Source organism: Strongylocentrotus purpuratus, unplaced genomic scaffold, assembly GCF_000002235.5.
Source record: "Strongylocentrotus purpuratus isolate Spur 01 unplaced genomic scaffold, Spur_5.0 spur5_scaffold_15, whole genome shotgun sequence".
NCBI lineage: Eukaryota > Metazoa > Echinodermata > Echinoidea > Camarodonta > Strongylocentrotidae > Strongylocentrotus > Strongylocentrotus purpuratus.
This window is the reverse complement of record NW_022145600.1, coordinates 8991321-9011188: the sequence shown is the minus strand read 5'-3', so window position 1 is coordinate 9011188 and position 19868 is coordinate 8991321. Positions and strand designations below refer to the sequence as shown.

Sequence of the window (19868 nt, the reverse complement as noted above, 5' to 3'; positions counted from 1 at the left end):
TTAGGACACTGCCTACATTTAAATTTCACAGATAGGACATACATGACATATTCATAATTCCTGCAAAGTCCAAGTGAAGTGACAAACTTTGGTCAAGAATTGAGTTGTACAATGTATATCTGTATAAGGCGCTTGACTGGAGATGCGAAGGTCGAGGGTTCGAATCCCGACACAGCACTAATATCCTTTGGCAAGATATTAACCAACACTTGCTATTCTCCACCCAGGTGTTAAAAAGGGTACCCGGTAGGATGCGAGCGTCAAACAGTTTTTGAGCGTCAAGTAACGCCTGGCTGGAATGCTCCCCATGGAGTGGAGATTGTGCACACAGTGTGTACGAGGAAGCACTGAATCCAATGACCGGGGTATATTTGTAAAGCGCTTAGAGACATTTGTGTTAAGAGCTATATAAGCGGAATATTAAACTGGTCCCAGCACTTTGAAAAGTAATTCTTTCTTCACAACCACAATTTGTTGTAGCAGTACGACAATACGGTATATATACCACAGAGGTTTGAAGAGGCTTGCATCACGGCAAGTGAAAAGCTAATACCAAAACACTGATTGTAAAGAGAGAACTACATTAAATCAATTAACAGATGGACCTTCTTTTTGGTCCCAGTACGTTGTACATAGTACAATACTTGTATCTGTACTATGCAGATTCAGCATTCTCTCTCTCTAATTGCCATATCCGGTTTCAAGAACGATTGTTTACACATCCCCTTATTCACAAATTGTCAGGTGTGTTTAATACGTTGGGTTATACAAACTTTTGTAAAAAAATGCCCCCATGTTCATGAAAGGTCGGGTATATTGAATGTGAATGATGATCATTCGCATTGATCCCATTTTTTTCAAATATTGTCCTTGAGATGAAGCTAATCTTTTTTTTCCAATTACATCTGCGAAAATGTGCCAATACAATGACGAAGTGTACATGTGGATCACTAGCTTTTTTTATTAACTCTTTTGATTATTTATCTTGTACTAAAAAAGTGTCGGGTTAAGACACAACTTTTTGTAGATTTGCTGTAGAGAAAGTGTTGGGTAAACTGGACACTACACTTTGGCGATATTGAAGGGTGGACATCATTTCACAAACGTTGCACCCGACCCTTTCAGAATTAGGGCTCAATTATCAACAAAAGTTCACGTAACCCGCCACCTAGACCCAACACACAGACACGATGGAATGAAGTAAGCCTGCATTCCCTTCTTGATGTGGACCATTTCTTGTAAACAAAAGGGACTACATGATTCCAGACATACATGATCTTTGATCGTTACATGTCTTTTGAATATCAATTCATCAATATCTGCTGTAATGCTGTAGTCTACAGCATGCTCCATTCATCAAACAGTTTTAACACTGTCCAGTGGTATACGTGTACTTATTGCATTGTTTGTGTTGTACTCTTGCAACGACATTGCGTCTCTGAGGGCGTAAAGCCTTGCGTAAGATTTGTCACACGTGGCGTGGGTGAGGGCTGGGAAGTACTGGCGATAGATGGCATAGGCAACGGCAAGACCAAGTAGAGACCCAGCTATAACATCTATGAGAGAACACAGTTACAGACCTTTAAATTGAAATAACTACAAATTCTATTTATAGTACATTTCAAAATTAGCCATATGTTTTCAGTGATAAATTGGCAATATTTTACCACAATATTGGTAAAGTTTGATTTAAGATGCACAAGACTTTGTCAGAGAAATAATAGCGTAAGAAATACATAAATGTATATTAATGTTGCCAATCTTGAGATAAAAAACTGATTTTTTTATATGATCCTTGTACATCTCTGACCCCCCCCCCCCCAAATTTTTTTAAAAAAATCTCAATTTGGTGCCATTGTGGGTGGGGGTTACATGTGTTAATTAAATGTAACTAGATTTTTACTTGAGTGGGGCATGTGTTGGCCTACGCCCCGCCTCACCCCCCCCCCCCTCCCCATCCGTCACTGATAATATTTATCTCGCAAGAAAGCTTCAGTACTTATTGGCTCCACAACCATCACTGTTGCTCTCAAATGATCTTCAGTATTATGCTATGTATATCATCTATATTAATTTACCTTCATAGTGATGCCTGTAGTCAGCTGTTCTTGATAACGCAACCATGAGGGCAACATAGAGGGGAGCTAATGTTACCAGTATCCTCCAGCCTACGCCTCGTCCTCGACTCTCAAATGTGTGTAGTTTTCCGGCCAGGTAAAAGGCAGTAAAGCCAAAGGCACAAAATGAAACTGCACGAAAACAAAAAGTCAAAAGAAAAGACATACAGTAACCATCACCAAAGCCCTACATTGCTGGCAAAGTATCTGTATTTTCATGTCAATTTGACAGAAGAGAATCAAAAACACAAAAAGAGAGAGTTTGTGTGTTTGACCTCTATTGTACGGGTTACCTATATCCATCAAAACTGATGGCAATGAGTTGGTATATTACACACTGATAATGCAATTTCGAGCATGGTTCCAGATTGGTTTTCGATGGATTTACTGAAATTCAGACACATTCTGATTCTCCCTCCATATAGAACAGCTACAGGAAGGGGGCCATAAATATGCTAACCAAAAAAATCCTACTCACACGAGGAATGTCCACTAGGAAAGCTCTTTCTGCCTTCATTGATCGTATCTAAATCTCCTGTACATTTGAGATCTGTTGTCATCACGCCATCAGGAAAACAGCGATAAAAGAAGTCTGGCCGTGGTCTGCGATATGAAGAAAACAATGAGAACTGTAGGACATGTGTTATTCGTGAACATGAGCTGATCATGGACTACATCTAATATCCAACCCAATCAGAATTTCAAAGAAGGAACAGGAAATTTTTGATTTTTCTATGAACACAATTCATATTTTCAGACAATACGATGTTCATTTAATTTTTAACCCTTCCTTACAAATATAAAAACCAGGGAATCAAGGGCTTTAAGTCCTGTACAATGGACTTGGTAGTTAATGATCACTGCCCTACAGATACCAAAGGACCCTTCTGCATTAACTTGGATTGAACCTGGGCCCTCCCAGTCCCTGTTTACAACCACTGCTCTACCACTAAGCCTAACACAGGTCTCCAATGATGCCAGTATAATGACTATTTCCCTGCTTCAGAGACTCACAGCTAATAACAACCTTTAACTCATAATAAGTGGCACAGCACTAATGTTCTTTAGCAAGATAGTAAACAGTTTACTACAAAGGGTTTCCACAGAAATTTGAGAACCAAATCCCATGACTTTCCATGACCCATGTTGCCAAGCAACGTACGAATACGGAATACCACATGCAATGTCATTTTAAACTGGGAGGGTGCAATAGCCATACATTGTCCACACGCAGGATCAATTTCTATGACTTTTCCATGATGTTGGGAGACTTTTTTTCAATTTCCAAGAATTTCCAGGTTTTTCCAAGACTGTGGAAAAATCCAGGTAAAGGACTGGCAGAAAGGAATACTTTCAAGGCTTCAATGCTTGAGGACTACAGCAAGAGCCAGGGTAATAACTCTGGAAGAAGCATTAGCATTCATTGCTATATCATGGTAACTATTACCTAAACTCAAATCAAAAGCCCTCTCTCACTCTGAATAATTTGTATTATATACCTCACTTAAGTAATCCAGCAATCTGATTAGTCGAAATTGCATTCATAAACTTTAACTGTTCCCGAAAATTCCCGGTAACCATGGTTAAACTAGATGGAATTTTGACTGCGCGCAGTCGAAAATGATGCCTCCGCCATAGAGCAATTTAAACAAGTTTGGAGTTTAAATCTCCAGTGGTTCTTGAGATATCATGATAACAATCTCAATGTATGGAATTTCATAAGTTGACCTCTGTGACCCTTGACCTTTGACCTACGTGCTCCAAAATCTAATCAGATTGTCTTCCTATGGTGATACACACTATCATTAAGTTTGAAGTTTAAATCTCCAGTGGTTCTTGAGATATTATGATATGGTGATACATACTATCATTAAGTTTGAAGTGAAAATTCTCCAGTGGTTCTTGAGATATCGGATAACGATCTCAATGTATGGAATTTCATAAGTTGACCTCTGTGACCCTTGACCTTTGACCTACGTGCTCCAAAATCTAATCAGATTGTCTTCCTATGGTGATACACACTATCATTAAGTTTGAAGTTTAAATCTCCAGTGGTTCTTGAGATATTATGATAACAATCTCAATGTATGGAATTTCATAAGTTGACCTCTGTGACCCTTGACCTTTGACCTACGTGCTCCAAAATCTAATCAGATCGTCTTCCTATGGTGATACATACGATCCTTAAGTTTGAAGTTTTTACATCTCCAGTGGTTCTTGAGATATCATGATAACAATCTCAATGTATGGAATTTCATAAGTTGACCTCTATGACCCTTGACCTTTGACCTACGTGCTCCAAAATGTAATCAGATTGTTTTCCTATAGTGATACACACTATCACTAAGTTTGAAGTTTAAATCTCCAGTGGTTCTTGAGATATCATGATAACAATCTCAATGTATGGAATTTCATAAGTTGACCTCTGTGACCCTTGACCTACGTGCTCCAAAATGTAATCAGATTGTTTTCCTATAGTGATACACACTATCATTAAGTTTGAAGTTTAAATCTCCAGTGGTTCTTGAGATATTATGATATGGTGATACATACTATCATTAAGTTTGAAGTGAAAATTCTCCAGTGGTTCTTGAGATATCGCGATAACGATCTCAATGTATGGAATTTCATAAGTTGACCTCTGTGACCCTTGACCTTTGACATACGTGCTCCAAAATCTAATCAGATCGTCTTCCTATGGTGATACATACTATCCTTAAGTTTGAAGTTTAAATCTCAAATGGTTCTTGAGATATCGCGCTAACAAACTCAATACAAGGAATTTCATAAGTTGACCTCTGTGACCTGTGACTTTTGACCTACGTACTCCAAAATCTAATCAGATCATCTTCCTATGGTGATAAATACTATTCCCGAGTCTTAAGTTTAAATCTTAAATGGTTCTTGAGATATTGTGATAACGGTCAAACGGGACGGACGTACGGACGGACAACCCGAAAACATGATGCCTCCGGCACCACCTTCGGTGGCGACCTTCGGTGGCGGAGGCATAAAAACAGTTCAAAATCCCAATAACCATGGTTATTGGGAAAATAGGTCAGTCTCCATGGTTACCCCATAGGTTTACATGTTAAAAAATGGTCTGAGCGATCGAGGATACCGTACGTGTGCGAAGAATTGGTCGGTAATTTCAATACAATTGAATCTCGATCGATCTTACCGACAATTTTATCTTGCATTGTTGACATTAAGACGAAAATAAACTTCCAAAAACAAAAAAACAACATCTGCCGATAGATCTTGATCTAAATTCGTGCCAATATGCATTGCAAAAGTAAAAGAAGGGCCTGTTTAATGGAGCAGCCGCGAAGCTTCCACCACGCGAAGCCGTTTTCAATTCATTTTAATGTATATATAAGAAAAAACTGCCAAGTATGGGAACAGAGCGCGATAGCCGAGCGGTTTAAGGCGGCGGTTTTCGTTACATCACCTTTGGTACGCAAGAGATCGAATCCCATCTTCGACAATTTTTTTTTTTTTTTTGGCATATAAAAGTATTAATGACTGCTTTAATATTCGAGAAATAGTTGTTTTTATACGCTCTCGGGAAGGTTACAATCGGGCTATTGCCCTCGGCACGCCTCGGGGCAATAGCACAATTCTAACCTTCCCTTGAGCGTATAAAAACAACTATTTCTCTCAAAGCAGTCATTAATAATATACTGTTCCTTACCTTGCAATAATTAACTTGATGCTATTTGTAAGTACTCCATCTAAAAGCTCAGCAAGCGAGCAAGCTGTAGGATGAAATGATAAAATACATGAAAACACTTAAGTCAATATTGCAAGCAAAGCAATGAACGCATACAAACAATCTTATGAGTTTTTTTATACAGCATGCAACCAAAAAGCTTTCATGGAGTGTTCTGAGCAATGCATAAAGCGCCTCTTACAAATTTACAAAATTATAATTATTTTATCTTTCAGTAATTAATATGACTATGATATGACTATGATAGGACAGTGAAGTTGAACTCCAAGAAATATGAAACATCAGTATTGAACATACCACCACCATCCAAACAACAAACAGTATATCACTACACAAAAATGTTAAGATGTAGTTGAGTTCTGGTCATTGCGATTGCATTGTGAAAGAAACCTTGTGGAAACGATCAGAAAAGGTTGATCATCGAGCTTATAAGAATTGGTGTGCACTGCAAGGTTTTGGAATCATCAAAATGATAAAAAATTTGGCCCAGTCTGGGTAAAGTTACACGCACTGTACACAGAAAGATGTATATGGAACTACACGAACATGTGGCGTAAAAATCTGTCCCAATTTTTATGATGTTAGATGCCATATTTAGAATATTAAGGAATTTGAAGAGCCATGCTTCTTAGAGAACATTTTATCTGATGTTCTTCCACACTTGCATAATACACTGATAACGCTCACAACTTATTTCTCCCCTCTTCCCAGAACGCAACCTTCTCTTTAAAGGTGAAATTCATAGGGTCATAAAACAATGAGGTTTACCTAAAACAGCATGTAGAAAATCGAGTCTATCTTTCCTCATGAGACTAAAGATTGTTATAACACAAAGCGGCACCAGGATAGCAGAGCCCTGCAGGGGAGAGAGAGAGAGAGAGAGAGAGAAAGAGAGAGAGATGTTACACACCAAGGCATAGACTTCAAAATAACATCCTACTTGTTGTTACAATACTGTGCAGAGTGGAGGTTCTTGTATAATAACCATTTCTCTTCCATTTTAAAAAAATCTCTGACCTTTGACCTCATAAAGAGTAAATTTAGAAAGATGTTACAAACTGTGGCATAGACTTATAGTTACAAATAACCCTGTAAGTTGGGGCTTTGATCAGATAGGAAGATCAGAGCGACACCCTCGCACCTGTGATCGGTATCGGCAAAAATTACTGGCATTTTTTTTTTTTATTATTCTTTTTAATGCTGAAAATTTTTAAGTCTTGGGCTATCAAATACTTTACAAAATGCATAGCTGGGAATATTTTGTCATTTGGAGTTGTAGACCATGTTTGTTGATATTTAGTGCCTTTTCATGACTTTGAAATTAATAATATTGGTCTAAGAGAAGAGGCAAAACATGCAGGCCGCCATCTTGGATTATAATGTAGGCATGCATGCTCACCTGATCGGCTCAAGACGGCCCCCGATCCGATGATTGGTTACAGGCCTAGTCACAAATAATATCCTAATTGTTACAATACTGTGCAGAGAGTGGGGGTTCTTGTATATTAAACCATGCACATCTCTTCTATTTCTTTTTCTTATCTCTGACCTTTGACCTCATTAAGGGTAACTTTAGAAATATCTTTTACATGGTTGCATGTACTTACAAATAGCATCCTTGTTGTTACAGTGCTGTGCACAGAGTGGGGGTTCTTGTATAACCACATCTCTTCTGGCTGTATTACTCGTTGAAATGGGTCAAGCTCCTCAGTAATTCTGTTTAATTGAAAGACAAAAAAGAAGTAAACCAAAGGCATATTAATAAGTCTGTATCTCATCTTGGTTTGAAAGATCTATCCCCTCTGACATCAGATGGATAGATCTATTTGACACCATTTTGACACAAGAAAAATAGCTATTTTGTGGTGCATTCAAGAGGATAAATTGGTACTGCTGACATTTGAGTTAACAATTATATAGCAAACGTTGCAAAACAATCTTCTTTACTGGTTGTGCTGGTGGACTATTGCAGAGATTCCAATCAAAAGGGTCACAAAGGGTCATAGTCATGACTCGTAGGAATCGGTAGGACGACGATGACGATCGAGGTGAAAAAAGCAAACCAAAAGCCAAACACAAAATGACAAATGCGGAAATTAATTTAGAATAGAAGTTGCAGTGTTGTACACCGACAGTCATAGAAAAGTGCACATTTTAATTTATAAAATTAAAAAGAGAACTTCTGCACTTAATTACTAATACTAGCTGTTCTATTTTTGGAAACAAACTTACATCAGAGCAATCAGCAATCATGCCAAACTGCCAATTAACTTTTGTTAATGCGGTCACCTCACACAAACATCTTGGATTAATATTCTCAAGTGATCTTTCTTGGAGTAAACATATCCAATCTGTTATTTCCCGATGTGCGTCGGATTGCAAACTCCAGAAATACAACCGTCCTTCAACGATTATACTGTACCATATGTAGATCGACCTGTCATTGATTGAATGCAACATCCCAGTTTGGTTGCCACACCAAAAAACCATATCTTAGCTCTTGGAGCTATTCAAAGATGATTTACTCGTTCTTGTTTTCCATACCACATTTCTAACACTCTTACATGTACATACGAGCAACGTCTTGAGAAGCTAGCTTCACCACCAATTGTCTCATTTATTTGACATGTCATTTGTTGTAAAATGCATCTGTAGTTGTCATGATGTACCAGATTATGTTCTTCCCATTCCCAGTTCAAGACGCTCCCATAGTCTTTTCTTCAACCATCAACTTGCAAGATCAAATGCTCTGAAATTTTCATGCTTTTATGCCTTTCCTAGGTTCTGGGATACTTTACCTGAAGGGATCAGGGATCTGTGTGTGGGGACCTCTACTGTATGTTGCCTCATTTTAGAGAGCCGAGAGGTTTGCTCTTTGAGCAGTCTCCCATTGAGAGGGCATTCTGATGTAGGTGTTGGAATTTGGTTCGGTTCGGTTTCGCTAGTTTGCTTAAATTTAATTAATTGGTTGAATTGAATTGGATTGAATTCTGGCACTTGTGTCGTAGCGCCTTTTCAGTGACCGGCAGTTCGGGGAGTATAAGCTTCTTGGCGCGTTCAGGCAGGGTGGTGTGGAGGTCTCTTCACACAGATCTCTGATCCCTTGAGGTATTACGAATTACATTAAATTGAATTATGTTATGTTATTTTACTGTTACTTCTTAAATCTATTCACATGTAACAACAGCGGACATGGAGAACCTCATGACAGAATGGAAATTCTTTTAGGGTATCCTCAGGCGTCTGCTGGTGGCACTTCACTGTGACTGTCTTGTACTCTTTTAGTTTCATGTTATGCTCTGTGTTGTCATTTCTGTTTCATTTATAGATCTACATGTAGATCTAGACTAGGCCTACATGGAAATCAAATAAATAACAAATAGAATAAAAAAAGGAATGAATTACACAAAATGTATAAAATTACTACCAAGTTAAATCTAACATTGAATTCGAAACAATTATTAAAGTTTAATTAGATCTAGCCTAGATCTAGACCCCTATGTCTTTTTCAAGTTTTGATTAACAATCATGATGATCAGTGACAATGAAAATTAAAACTTCATGGAAAATAAACTTACAAGAAGGCAATCAAGAGGAATATCCTGACGAGCAATTCTAAGATCATGTTAGCAGCATGAGTATTGATGTGACATCGACAGGACAACATAATTGTTGACTATTAAAGCTCAAATTATATGCTGAAATCGGTTCTGTTCTGTGCTGTGTGCATATGCTGCTGCTTGCATGGCAGTGACAATGGCATCATTATCAGTCACTTCATACACTGTCCACGTGTACAATACACACATTACATTACCGGCTTCCGCATAATGTAAACAGTACACACAGCTGACTCTTGTTTATGCTAGTTTCGATAAAGGAAACAAAATATAACGTTAATATTTATTTCACAATATTTTAAACCAAAGTATATTTATAACACAATAAAACAAAATTATACATAACACGTATCTAAAAAAAATTGAAATGGTTGGACAAATTTTATACTAATAGGAAACTACTATTAAAATGTTTTTTATTATTGAAATAGGCTAAAAACGTATTGGCGATTTTTAGCCAAGATTTGGGCGAGATTCTTTTCCTCTCAGCTGCATGGGCGGGGCTTTTTTGATATTCTTATTTTAGAAACTTTATTATTTCTTTGATATGTGTAAACTTAAAAAGTTTGTTTGAAAATAATGTATTAATATAATATATATCATATAAAACTTTAAAACTGTTTAAAAATTAAAAAAATATCACATTAGTTTATTTAACTCTACAGTTTTTGTACAAAATAGCTATGATATAAATATGTAAGGCTGAAATCAAGCTAGCAATTATCCTGCTATGAAATACCTGCAATCATTTTATGAATCCTTGTTTACATTTTCCTGGAATGGCGATTAATATTGTTCATCTCTGAAACAGATACAGATCAGAAGAGAACTTTGTTATCATGGAAATCCAAGGACAAGGTAATAATTACAGTACTGGGTATAATGTTTATCGACGAGTACGACTTACATCTTCGATTTTGATTGTGCAACTTGAAAGTCTGCATGATCATGATCCGGCATTCCAGTGAATACTGAAAATAGATCTAGTAAGAGGCGCCTCGCCTCGGATCGGACGAGGCGAGGCGGGCGGGCCTCGACTGCCGAGAGTGAAGGATGAAATGGGATTATGGGAAGGGAAACTCATGAGAATGTCATGGAACTGGAGGAGAGTTAATGAAACAATGAAAGCTAGATATATTGTCCTCTATACTACATGTAGATCTAGTACTTTTGTCGAACTAGATCGATCTATGCCTAGAATTTTAAAAAAAAGGAATTTAACAACTAATTAGGTGTCAATTACTCGACTGAGTCGACTCTAGTCTAGATTCTAGATCTAGAAGTTAGAACAACTATCAATAGAACCTCAAGTAGAAGTTGAACTTTGTCATGTTTGTAAGTTGCAGTGTGGGAAGGAGAAATTCATTTTCTAAAGACAAACTAAAAAGAAAATTATTAATTAAAAAATAGAGTCTAATATCAGCATAAACTAAAATGTGGAATAACGGGATATGTGAAAGTCATCACCTTGAACTTTGAAGCAGCACTTACACTGCACTGGAAGAAGAAGAAGAAACCTTCTACATCAAGTACAAACAAAAACAAGATTTTTTATTTTAATGAGCATAGCTAGCTAGCTGCACAGTGACAATGTGAACAAAATATATGGATGATTGTATTACTAGGTGGAAAAAGGAGATCATGAAGGAGAAGGAAGAGGAGGAAGGAAACAAGAAGAGAAGAAGGAAGAGTAGGAAGGAGAAGAGGAGGAGGAGGAGGAGGAAGAGGAGGAGGAAGAAGAGGAGGAGGAGGAGAAGGAGGAGGAGGAGGAAGAGGAGGAGGAAGAGGAGAAGGAGGAGGAGGAGGAAGAGGAGGAGGAAGAGGAAGAAGAGGAGGAGAAGGAGGAGGAGGAGGAGAAGAAGGAGGAGGAGGAGGAGGAGGAGGAGAAGAAGGATGAGGAGGAGGAGGAGGAGGAGGAGGAGGAGGAAGAGTCACAGTATCGGCTTAAAATTACAATGAAAAAAGAAAGTCATATTTTGTGTGTACATGTAGGCGCTTGCAAGTAAGTCAGCGGGCTGTGATTTTGCCATCCGTATGATCTGGAGTAGTATTTAAAGTAACAGGTGCACATTCCAAAACAGATTCTTATAGAACAGCTGAGTGTAATTAGTTACAGATAAGCAGAAGAGCCTAATCCTAAAATCCTAAGTTGTGTAAATAAGATGTTATATTATCTTGCATATGTAGTTTTGAAATGTACATTAATGTACATAACAACAATACATTTGAAGGAATATTAACACGAGGAAAAAGAAATGAAAATTGAGTTAGAGCAGCAAAGGCACAAGCTCTGCAATGAAATTTAGAAGAGAAGGGATGTTGAGAGAGAGAGAGAGAGAGAGAGAGAGAGAGAGAGAGAGAGAGAGAAAGATGAGATCCATGCATGTACATAAATCCACATATGCCTGGAGAGAGAGAGAAAGAAAACATTTAAGATAATAATAAATAATAATTAGATCAAATATAGTGCAGCTACTATATACTGTGCTGTGATGAAAACAAAACTTCTAACAGTGTCAGACACACAACAACAAAAAATCTATTCAAAAGCTCCTGAAAACAAGTGCGTCTTCATAAAAACTTTTTGAATGTGTAGTGGCAGGCAGATAATCATTTTAAAAAACCATAACATAAAAGCCTCACCTTTATTAACCTTTTGGCTTAAACAAACTTTGAAATACCTTGTCATCTCCTTGAATCATTAAAAATTAGCAGTTAATTGATACTATTCTCTGAATTTATTCATGGTTAAACAATATTGATTTTGCAGTGTTCCTTGTTTTATTGATCTCAAAACATTCATTCATTGCCTTCTGTATTCTTTGTATCTATCTACTTTTTTTCACAGATGAGTTGAGAGATCCGACATTAGAAGAGCTTGGTTTACATCCCCACTGTCTGAACTGCATCACCAAACGCTGTAACGTCTCTGTTCAACCGGGGGTATCATGTGCACATATCTACTGCCCATTCAAGTGAGTCAATGAACGAACACACTGGGTACTTCACCTGGGTTGAGAGAGACAAGTTCATAATGATGTCTTGAACCCATTACTGTGTCGTCTATGATAATATTGACAATAACATGCTTTTTTCTCAGGATACAAAGCACTAAATACTGTTTATACTCCAGCTTTATCTGAGCTGTCATTAACGTGCTCAAGCTTCCATGGAATTTCTTCCTGCCATACCTTTATCTTAATTCATCTATGCAGGGGTCCACTAGACCTGGCAGTCTGCATAGTCTGAGTTCAGAGACTGTTATGCACTACGACTGACAAGAGTTTGAATCTGCCAACTAGGAAAGATTGTATTGTTTGGAGCCCTATGATAACAAAAGGATCTCCAGTTTTTCTTTATTTATTTTGTTATTTAATTATTTTTTTTCTTCAATATTTTGTATCACTTTCATATGCTGTCCGGTGATATGTACAAATTTATTCATATTTGCCACTGTGATTGCTTCCTTGATTGTTTCATTGGTCTTGAAGCTTGATGAGATAATCCCTGAAGCAGCTTTCCCAAGCTAAACCTGGATGGGATGTGTTGTGACAGGAGGTGATGGTGCAGACAATGTGCCAGTAAAAACGGATGCTCTTATAGTTTACAGCATTCTTGAACCTACAGGAGGTTCCAACCCTCTGATGACAGGAAGGTTAGCCTCCTGGAAGGCAGCAACTGTTGGGGGGCAGTACCTACAGTGGCTGGTAGTTGATTCCTATCAGCAATGACAACCATAAATAATACAATGTTTTTAATTTTTAAAACAGGTGTGGTGCCTATTTTCATCAGTGCAAGGCAGATGACCACAGCGAGTTGTGTCAAAATGTCAAGACAGAGTGTCTGAACTCTAAACTTGGTTGCCAGGCGATAATGAGACGCGCTCTATGCATCAACCATCTCCAGCAGTGCCCTGCCCATGTCATCATGTGTGGCCAGGTATGGAAATGTAATTTCAATTTATGTAGGGGCCCAAGTCAGGATGAACTCTGTTCTTAAAGTTACTACTTTTATGTCCCATTTGCAGGCCAAAAATATGAAAAGGTTAAATTCCAATGGCATTTCAAAGATAATACTAGTTTAGAACTTCCCTACAAAAAAGGGAGCTTGAAAATGTCTTTAATTGGGAAAATGACGACTATTAGTTGTCAAATCGACTTAAGAGCTATAGAGCCAGTAAGTAATTGTACCCAATGGTCATACGTTTTATGCTGCGCAAAGATTCAATCAGTTTAATTTTGGCCATTACAAGAAGTGAGTTATTGATGTAGAAAACATGCTCATGTACCCTTTACAGCTCATTGTATGTATGTTATTACCAAAGAAGATAAAAGGCCAGTCAGTCACTCAATAGTGTCTGACAATGAAGTCTAGCAAGTAAACGGGTTTCCTTGCATAACTTGAATATTAGGATACTACTATCGTTTAAATTTCACAGATAGGACATACATGACATATTCATAATTCCTGCAAATTTCTACAAAATTTGATGTTGGCTCCAAGAAGATGACCATTAATTGTCATCATTTCATTTAAATTGGGTTTGTGGATACAGAGATGACTGTTAGGCTAGTCCAAGCCACGAATTGAACAATACTTGAGAAAAATATGTTAGATGAAAATAGATGACATTCATTGAAAAATGTGTTCCAACATTATGAAGTTTAATATAAGATAAGGTCTTTAAGGAAACACTCCCCTGATTTACATGTACATGTGCATGTACATTATAATCAAACTATCAAACTGGTCATTAGACAGAATCATCAAGAGACTATGTGAAAAATGAAACAAATTGCTGAGATGGCATGGATAGAGGACAAAAAAGATGTAGACAAAGTGGGATCAGACATTAGGCCACCAGATTATGGTTAGGGATTAATCAAGGTTCAGGTTAGGATCATGGTTCGTATTGTGGTTAGGGATAAGTAAAGGTTCGGGTTAGGATCAGGGTTTTTGGCTAGTTAGGGTTAGGGTCATGATCAGGATTAGTCAAGGTTTAGGTTAGGGTCATGGTCAGGATTATGGTGAGAGATTAGTCAAGGTTCAGGTTAGGATCATGGTTTTTGGTTAGTTAGGGTCAGGATCAGGATTAGTCAAGGTTTAGGTTAGGGTCATGGTCAAGATTATGGTTAGGGATTAGTCAAGGTTAGGGTCAGGATCAGGATTACAGTATGATTATGGTTAGGGTCAGGTTTAGTGTAAGGGTTACACGTGTAGTGGTTATACATGTATACTGTGGTTGTCTCTTGCAATCTCTCTTTTTGTATCTTCTCTTGAATAGTCGATAGCAAGAGATGACTATGAGAGTCACTTTTGTGATGGTCATGATCATGAGTGTGAGCCTGTCCTTGGGGTGTGGAAGGAGCAACGTAGAGCCTTGATGTTACCTGCAGAAGAAGAGGGAACAGCGGGGTTAGCAGAGGTCGGGTCAAAGGGCAAAGAGAAGAAAGAAGGGGATGGTGGGGCTGGGAAGAAGGATGAAACAGACAGTGCAGGGAAGAAAGATGGTGAGTGAAGTAAATTAGTTTTCCTAAGTTTACTTTTTACCTGCTGTAAGTGCAAGGTTGGAATGATGCAAATTATGAAAAGTCTGCATTCTTCTTGAATTTCAACATGGTTGCATGATGTTTTTAGGTTTTATACCCTGTATGTTGTGAAGCAGATTCTGTTTGAATATTAACCATGAAATATGGCACTATGATTTAGAACTTTTAGGGTCAAGAGGCCAGAGTCCAAAGATCAAAGGGTTTAGAGAGTGTAACAGATCTCAGTACAGTATTATGTTACTGTAAAGACCAATTGAAGATATTTTGTACGAATTTGGCTCAAATTGCTTTTTATCTTGTCAGGCTAGACTGATTAAATTTTGTATTCGAAAGGTCAAAGATCAAAGTTTCAAGTTATTAATGATGATTGGAAATATTATGTGGTGGCCAAACACGATTGACTTAATTTAATAGGTGGGGCATATTGTGGACATACACAGTCACTATTTTTATGCAAAGTGTCCCAAGTGTTGCTAATCTATCTACATTTTTATGTTTTTCTTATATTGTGTATGTTCAGAAGATGCAAAGTCCTCCTCAACGCCCAAGCCTCAGGATCCTCTCCACACCGTGCCTTGGCAGCTGAGGGATCAGGGGATGGAAGGAGAAGGGGAGCAAGACGGGGAAGACGAAACGGCCCCTCCCCTCTCCCCTCCTCCTCTCTCCCCTCCCCCCGTCTTGCCATCCCTAGATGAGTCTGTGCAGCTCAGTCTCCTGCCTTACGGGATCCTCCAGGAGATTGGGCTCCACCTGGACCGGGAGTCGCTCCATGAGCTGGCCCTCACTTCCCTCTTCTTCAGGGAAGTGGCCGCATCCCTCCTCCGGAAGAAGGGACTGGTGGAAACGAGATGGAAGAAAGAGGATGACAAATGGATGGAAGATGGAAAGGTAAGTTAAGGGGGAGGGGATGAATAATTGAGAATTGAGTAGAATCTCCCTTTTTTTTTGAGTGGGGGGGGGGGATAAAAATTGTGAACAATACCTACTTCAGGTGGTTACACTATAGCATTCCTTGCAAGAAAAATCTGAAATAGGCTGATCGAATTGGTTCACTGCTACTCAGAAGATGTTATGTTTCACTTATCTATTTAAAAAAAAATATTTAAACACATGTAACAAGCAATTTGTGAAGCACACAATGTAAGAATGTTAAAGAATACACTCAAGACAACATTGAGTGACAAAATACAGCTACATGTAGATCTACAAGCAAGCATGACCCTACCAGAAGAATATGAACTCGATCCCTGCATGAGAAATAGAGGAGCAAATATTCCTTTTTCTGTATGGGTCTGACAAAAATACCAGATGGCAGAAGACGAGCCACAATATGTCATTGAGATTTAAAGGTAAAGACCAGTTTTGGAAACGCCCCCCCCCCCTCTCAAAAAATGAAATGGAAGCTGTTATTACCAATCATGTGAAAGACTATGTTTTCACTAATACATGATGATACAAATTTTGCAGGGAAACCGCCTACTAATTGATATATTTGGTAAATTATTATATCTATCCGGACTAGATAGATATAGGGTAGTCCCATATACATCTGTCTGTGTACAGTGCTTGTAACTTTACCAAGACTGGGCCAAATTTTGTTATCATTTTGATGATTCCAGAACCTAGCTTGCAGTACACACTAATACTTCCATACTAGATGATCAACCTTTTCTGATCGATTCCAAAATGTTTCTTTCACAATGGAATCGCATGACCAGAACTGGTCTATACCTTTAAGAAACAAAAGCTACTAGGTAAAGAAAATTTGTGATTTTTGATTTTTGTTTTTTGATATTTTTTTGTTGATTTTTTTAAATTTAAATTTTTTTTTTTTTTAATGCTTGCCCCAAACCATTAAGGCAAGACTGGGGTAGAAGATCTGGGCCCCGTCTTTTAAACAGTTGCGATTAATCACAACTTATTTTTGATTGATATCAAATGCAGCTATGTACATAAGAGATAGGAGACTGCAAACTTGCGATTGATTGGCAGACTTACTGTTGAATCAGATTCAAATCCAACCACATTATGAAATAATGCCTTGCAATGAATTGAATGTCAACTCACTGACCATAAACTAAAAACAATAATGAGTAAAATGATATACATGTCCAGGATAGAGTACAGAAGTGTGATAGATAGCTGGTGCGAAACAATAGGGACTTTTAGATTTGCACGACGAAAACATGGACTGCTCGTGTGACATCCTTTTAAGGCAATTTGACGTCATTGCCAGTGCCTTAAAAGGACGTCACATTGCCTTAAAAGGATGTCACACGTCGCAGTCCACGTTCTCGTCGTGCAAATCTAAAAGTCCCTAATGGCGTTGTGATCACATCAGCACCAAAAATTGTTTTTGCCCTGCCCCAGCCCGTTGCTTGAATGATGTCGAGGTGAACCTCATGCACAGGCTCTGTTTATTGGAACCAGTAGCCGAGACGACAAGCAAATATGACGTTAGCATTTCGGTATCCTATTATATATTGCTACTGCAGTATTATAAGAATCATAAAAAAAAACATTCTTATCAAACATGTTTTGAAGTTTGAAGATGTTTACACATGGAACAATTAATTAATCAGAGCTGGAGTGTAAAAGATATGCAATTTAAAGGTTTGGAGTATAATCTACCTACATGTATTAAATTCCACATTTATAAACTGCTACCCAAGTATACTGAAAAGACCATGTACAGTACAAAAGAATGTATTATCCAATATTTTGTGTTTTCTTTTTCATTTTGTTTGTACCTCCTACAGATTTGGCGGTATGTTCCGGCACATCTCAAACCAGAACCGAAGGAAAGTTAGAGCTAACTGTACTCGTGTTTCCTATTTGAAATATTCTTTTTAAATTAAAGATACGGGGGAGAATAAAACAATTTGTAATTCAGAATTGTTAGTTTATTGAATTTGGTGTCTAGGCAACTATATATGAATGTAGATCTTAGGAATTAAAAGCAATATATTATATTTTTATGGTCCAAATACATACGGATGATCAGAACAAGCACAGTACTTACAGGATAATGTTTTAAGTCTTACAAATAGTTTTTAAAGATCTACATTTGCATGCTAACATCATGAGTTTGAAATATTTCTAAGTCAGCAATTTTCTTGAAAGTGGTTTTATAATGACCGAGCAGGCCTCAATACTTATTCACTGACTTTACCTTGTCACGTACGGTGAATTTTAGTTCCTATTATATGAACGGGTTATTTTGATACCGAGCACGGCAATGTCTTTGTTATTAAATATATGTGAAGTTGGGACTGTTCATAGAATTTTGATTGTTTAAGCTGTAATGATTTACATGTACTGGTCATGGAGAAAAAAGAAAGAAGGAATTACAAGTACCATTACACTTTTGGAATCTTTCCATTAGATGGGCTCATCGTATCCCCTTTTGGACGTAATTTTAGGCACATCTTTTTTGAGGGCAGGCTGACACCTTAATAAAAGGTCTTGGCAAGAGGAAGCATTTTGTCTTTTAAAATTGTAATAATGCATAATAGAATCAGATGAGGTATACCGTATGTAAATGACACTTACTTAGCTTAATCTATTATATATATTTATTTTAGAGCATTACACTTAGGACCCTATCCAATGAAAATACAACTTTATATCAATGGAAAGCTGAATGAACGTAGAATACAAATACAATATAAAACAATCAAAAATATTGTCACTTCCAGTATTGCACAAAAGCCAATTAGAATAAGATGTGAACCCGGTCCGCTCACCCATATAGCTGAAGCGATTAGCCTTGCTTAATTAATACAAAGTTATTGTGAATATGCGTACTCCACGTAAGATGATGTCATCAAGTCGATTGCTAGCTTTTAGGTTGACAACTCTCGATTTTCAAAGCTTTAGATTTCGATTTTTCAGTGAGCAGTAACTCCTCTGACAGAAAACTAATTAGCATATACATTTGTAATCAATATTATTGTAATCTATGGCTTATACGCTTTCCGTTGATATATTTATCTATCTATGATTCATCTGTCTCATTTTTTACTTCTGATAGGGTCTTTAACATTTGTATACATGTATTTATTTATACTCCTATCATAATGCACGGTTAGCACAGTGTGTAGGTGTTTTGAGTGACCAATGGATATTGTTTTACTGTAATTTTATGCATTTTTGAATTTTCATACAAGGTGCTATTTATTCTTAGATAAAATGTATTTTTTGTTCTTATGTTTCTAGTCATAAAATGTGTTCAAACTTTGCTGTAGTTTGATGGTTAGTTTTGCCTGAATGTTGAGAAAGCATGTGTATGCTTGTAAGTAAGCAACCAGGGGACCGACAGCTTTATGTACTCTCCGAGGGACTTGCCGTGGTAAAGTGGATTAATGCCTTGCCAAAGAGCACTAAGGCAATGACTTAGTTTCGAACCCGGGACCTTATGGGCGATCACATCTTCTTCATAGACTTTGGCCGGTTTTTATTGCAACAGTAGAGGTGTCATGGTCGAATGGATATGTCACCGGACTGTTGATCACGAGGTCCGCGGTTTGAGTCCCGCCGCAGCACTGATGTCCTTTGGGAAGACATTAATCTACTTTTGCCACATTCAACCCAGGTGAGATAAATAGGTACCTGGTAGGATTATTATTATTATTACTCCGGCTGCCGGAGCTAAAGCTTGGGTAATAATTTCCAAAGCTCTTTGAAAGCGCATAGAGACGTTATTATCAGTAATCAAAGTGATGTCACATCATTTTGTTAGTGATGTCAAATGTCACACCCACTTATAAATTATTATCCTATAGAGACTTCAGTTAAAAATGTATATGCAGGAGAATTTACAAAAAGCATTGCAATACTTGAAAACTTT

The 19868-nt window shown here is 37.6% G+C and overlaps 1 protein-coding gene and 1 long non-coding RNA gene across 2 annotated transcripts; one reads left to right on the top strand and one right to left on the bottom strand.

Annotated features, from left to right (window-relative positions):
- Nucleotides 1-298: 298 nt before the first annotated feature.
- On the bottom strand, nucleotides 299-9664 carry LOC100891153. Its single transcript, XR_004064122.1, has 7 exons — nucleotides 9429-9664; nucleotides 7458-7566; nucleotides 6619-6706; nucleotides 5812-5875; nucleotides 2596-2720; nucleotides 2079-2249; nucleotides 299-1556 (listed from the first exon to the last, which is right to left on the bottom strand). It is a non-coding gene; the product is annotated as a phospholipid phosphatase 5 (long non-coding RNA).
- A 543-nt stretch (nucleotides 9665-10207) lies between these two features.
- On the top strand, nucleotides 10208-17982 carry LOC115924009. Its single transcript, XM_030985512.1, has 6 exons — nucleotides 10208-10328; nucleotides 12319-12445; nucleotides 13241-13409; nucleotides 14755-14980; nucleotides 15540-15907; nucleotides 17779-17982. The coding sequence occupies exons 1-6, from the start codon at nucleotides 10310-10312 to the stop codon at nucleotides 17827-17829; spliced, it is 960 nt and encodes a 319-aa protein (XP_030841372.1). The 5' UTR covers nucleotides 10208-10309; the 3' UTR covers nucleotides 17830-17982.
- The last annotated feature ends 1886 nt before the right edge of the window (nucleotides 17983-19868 follow it).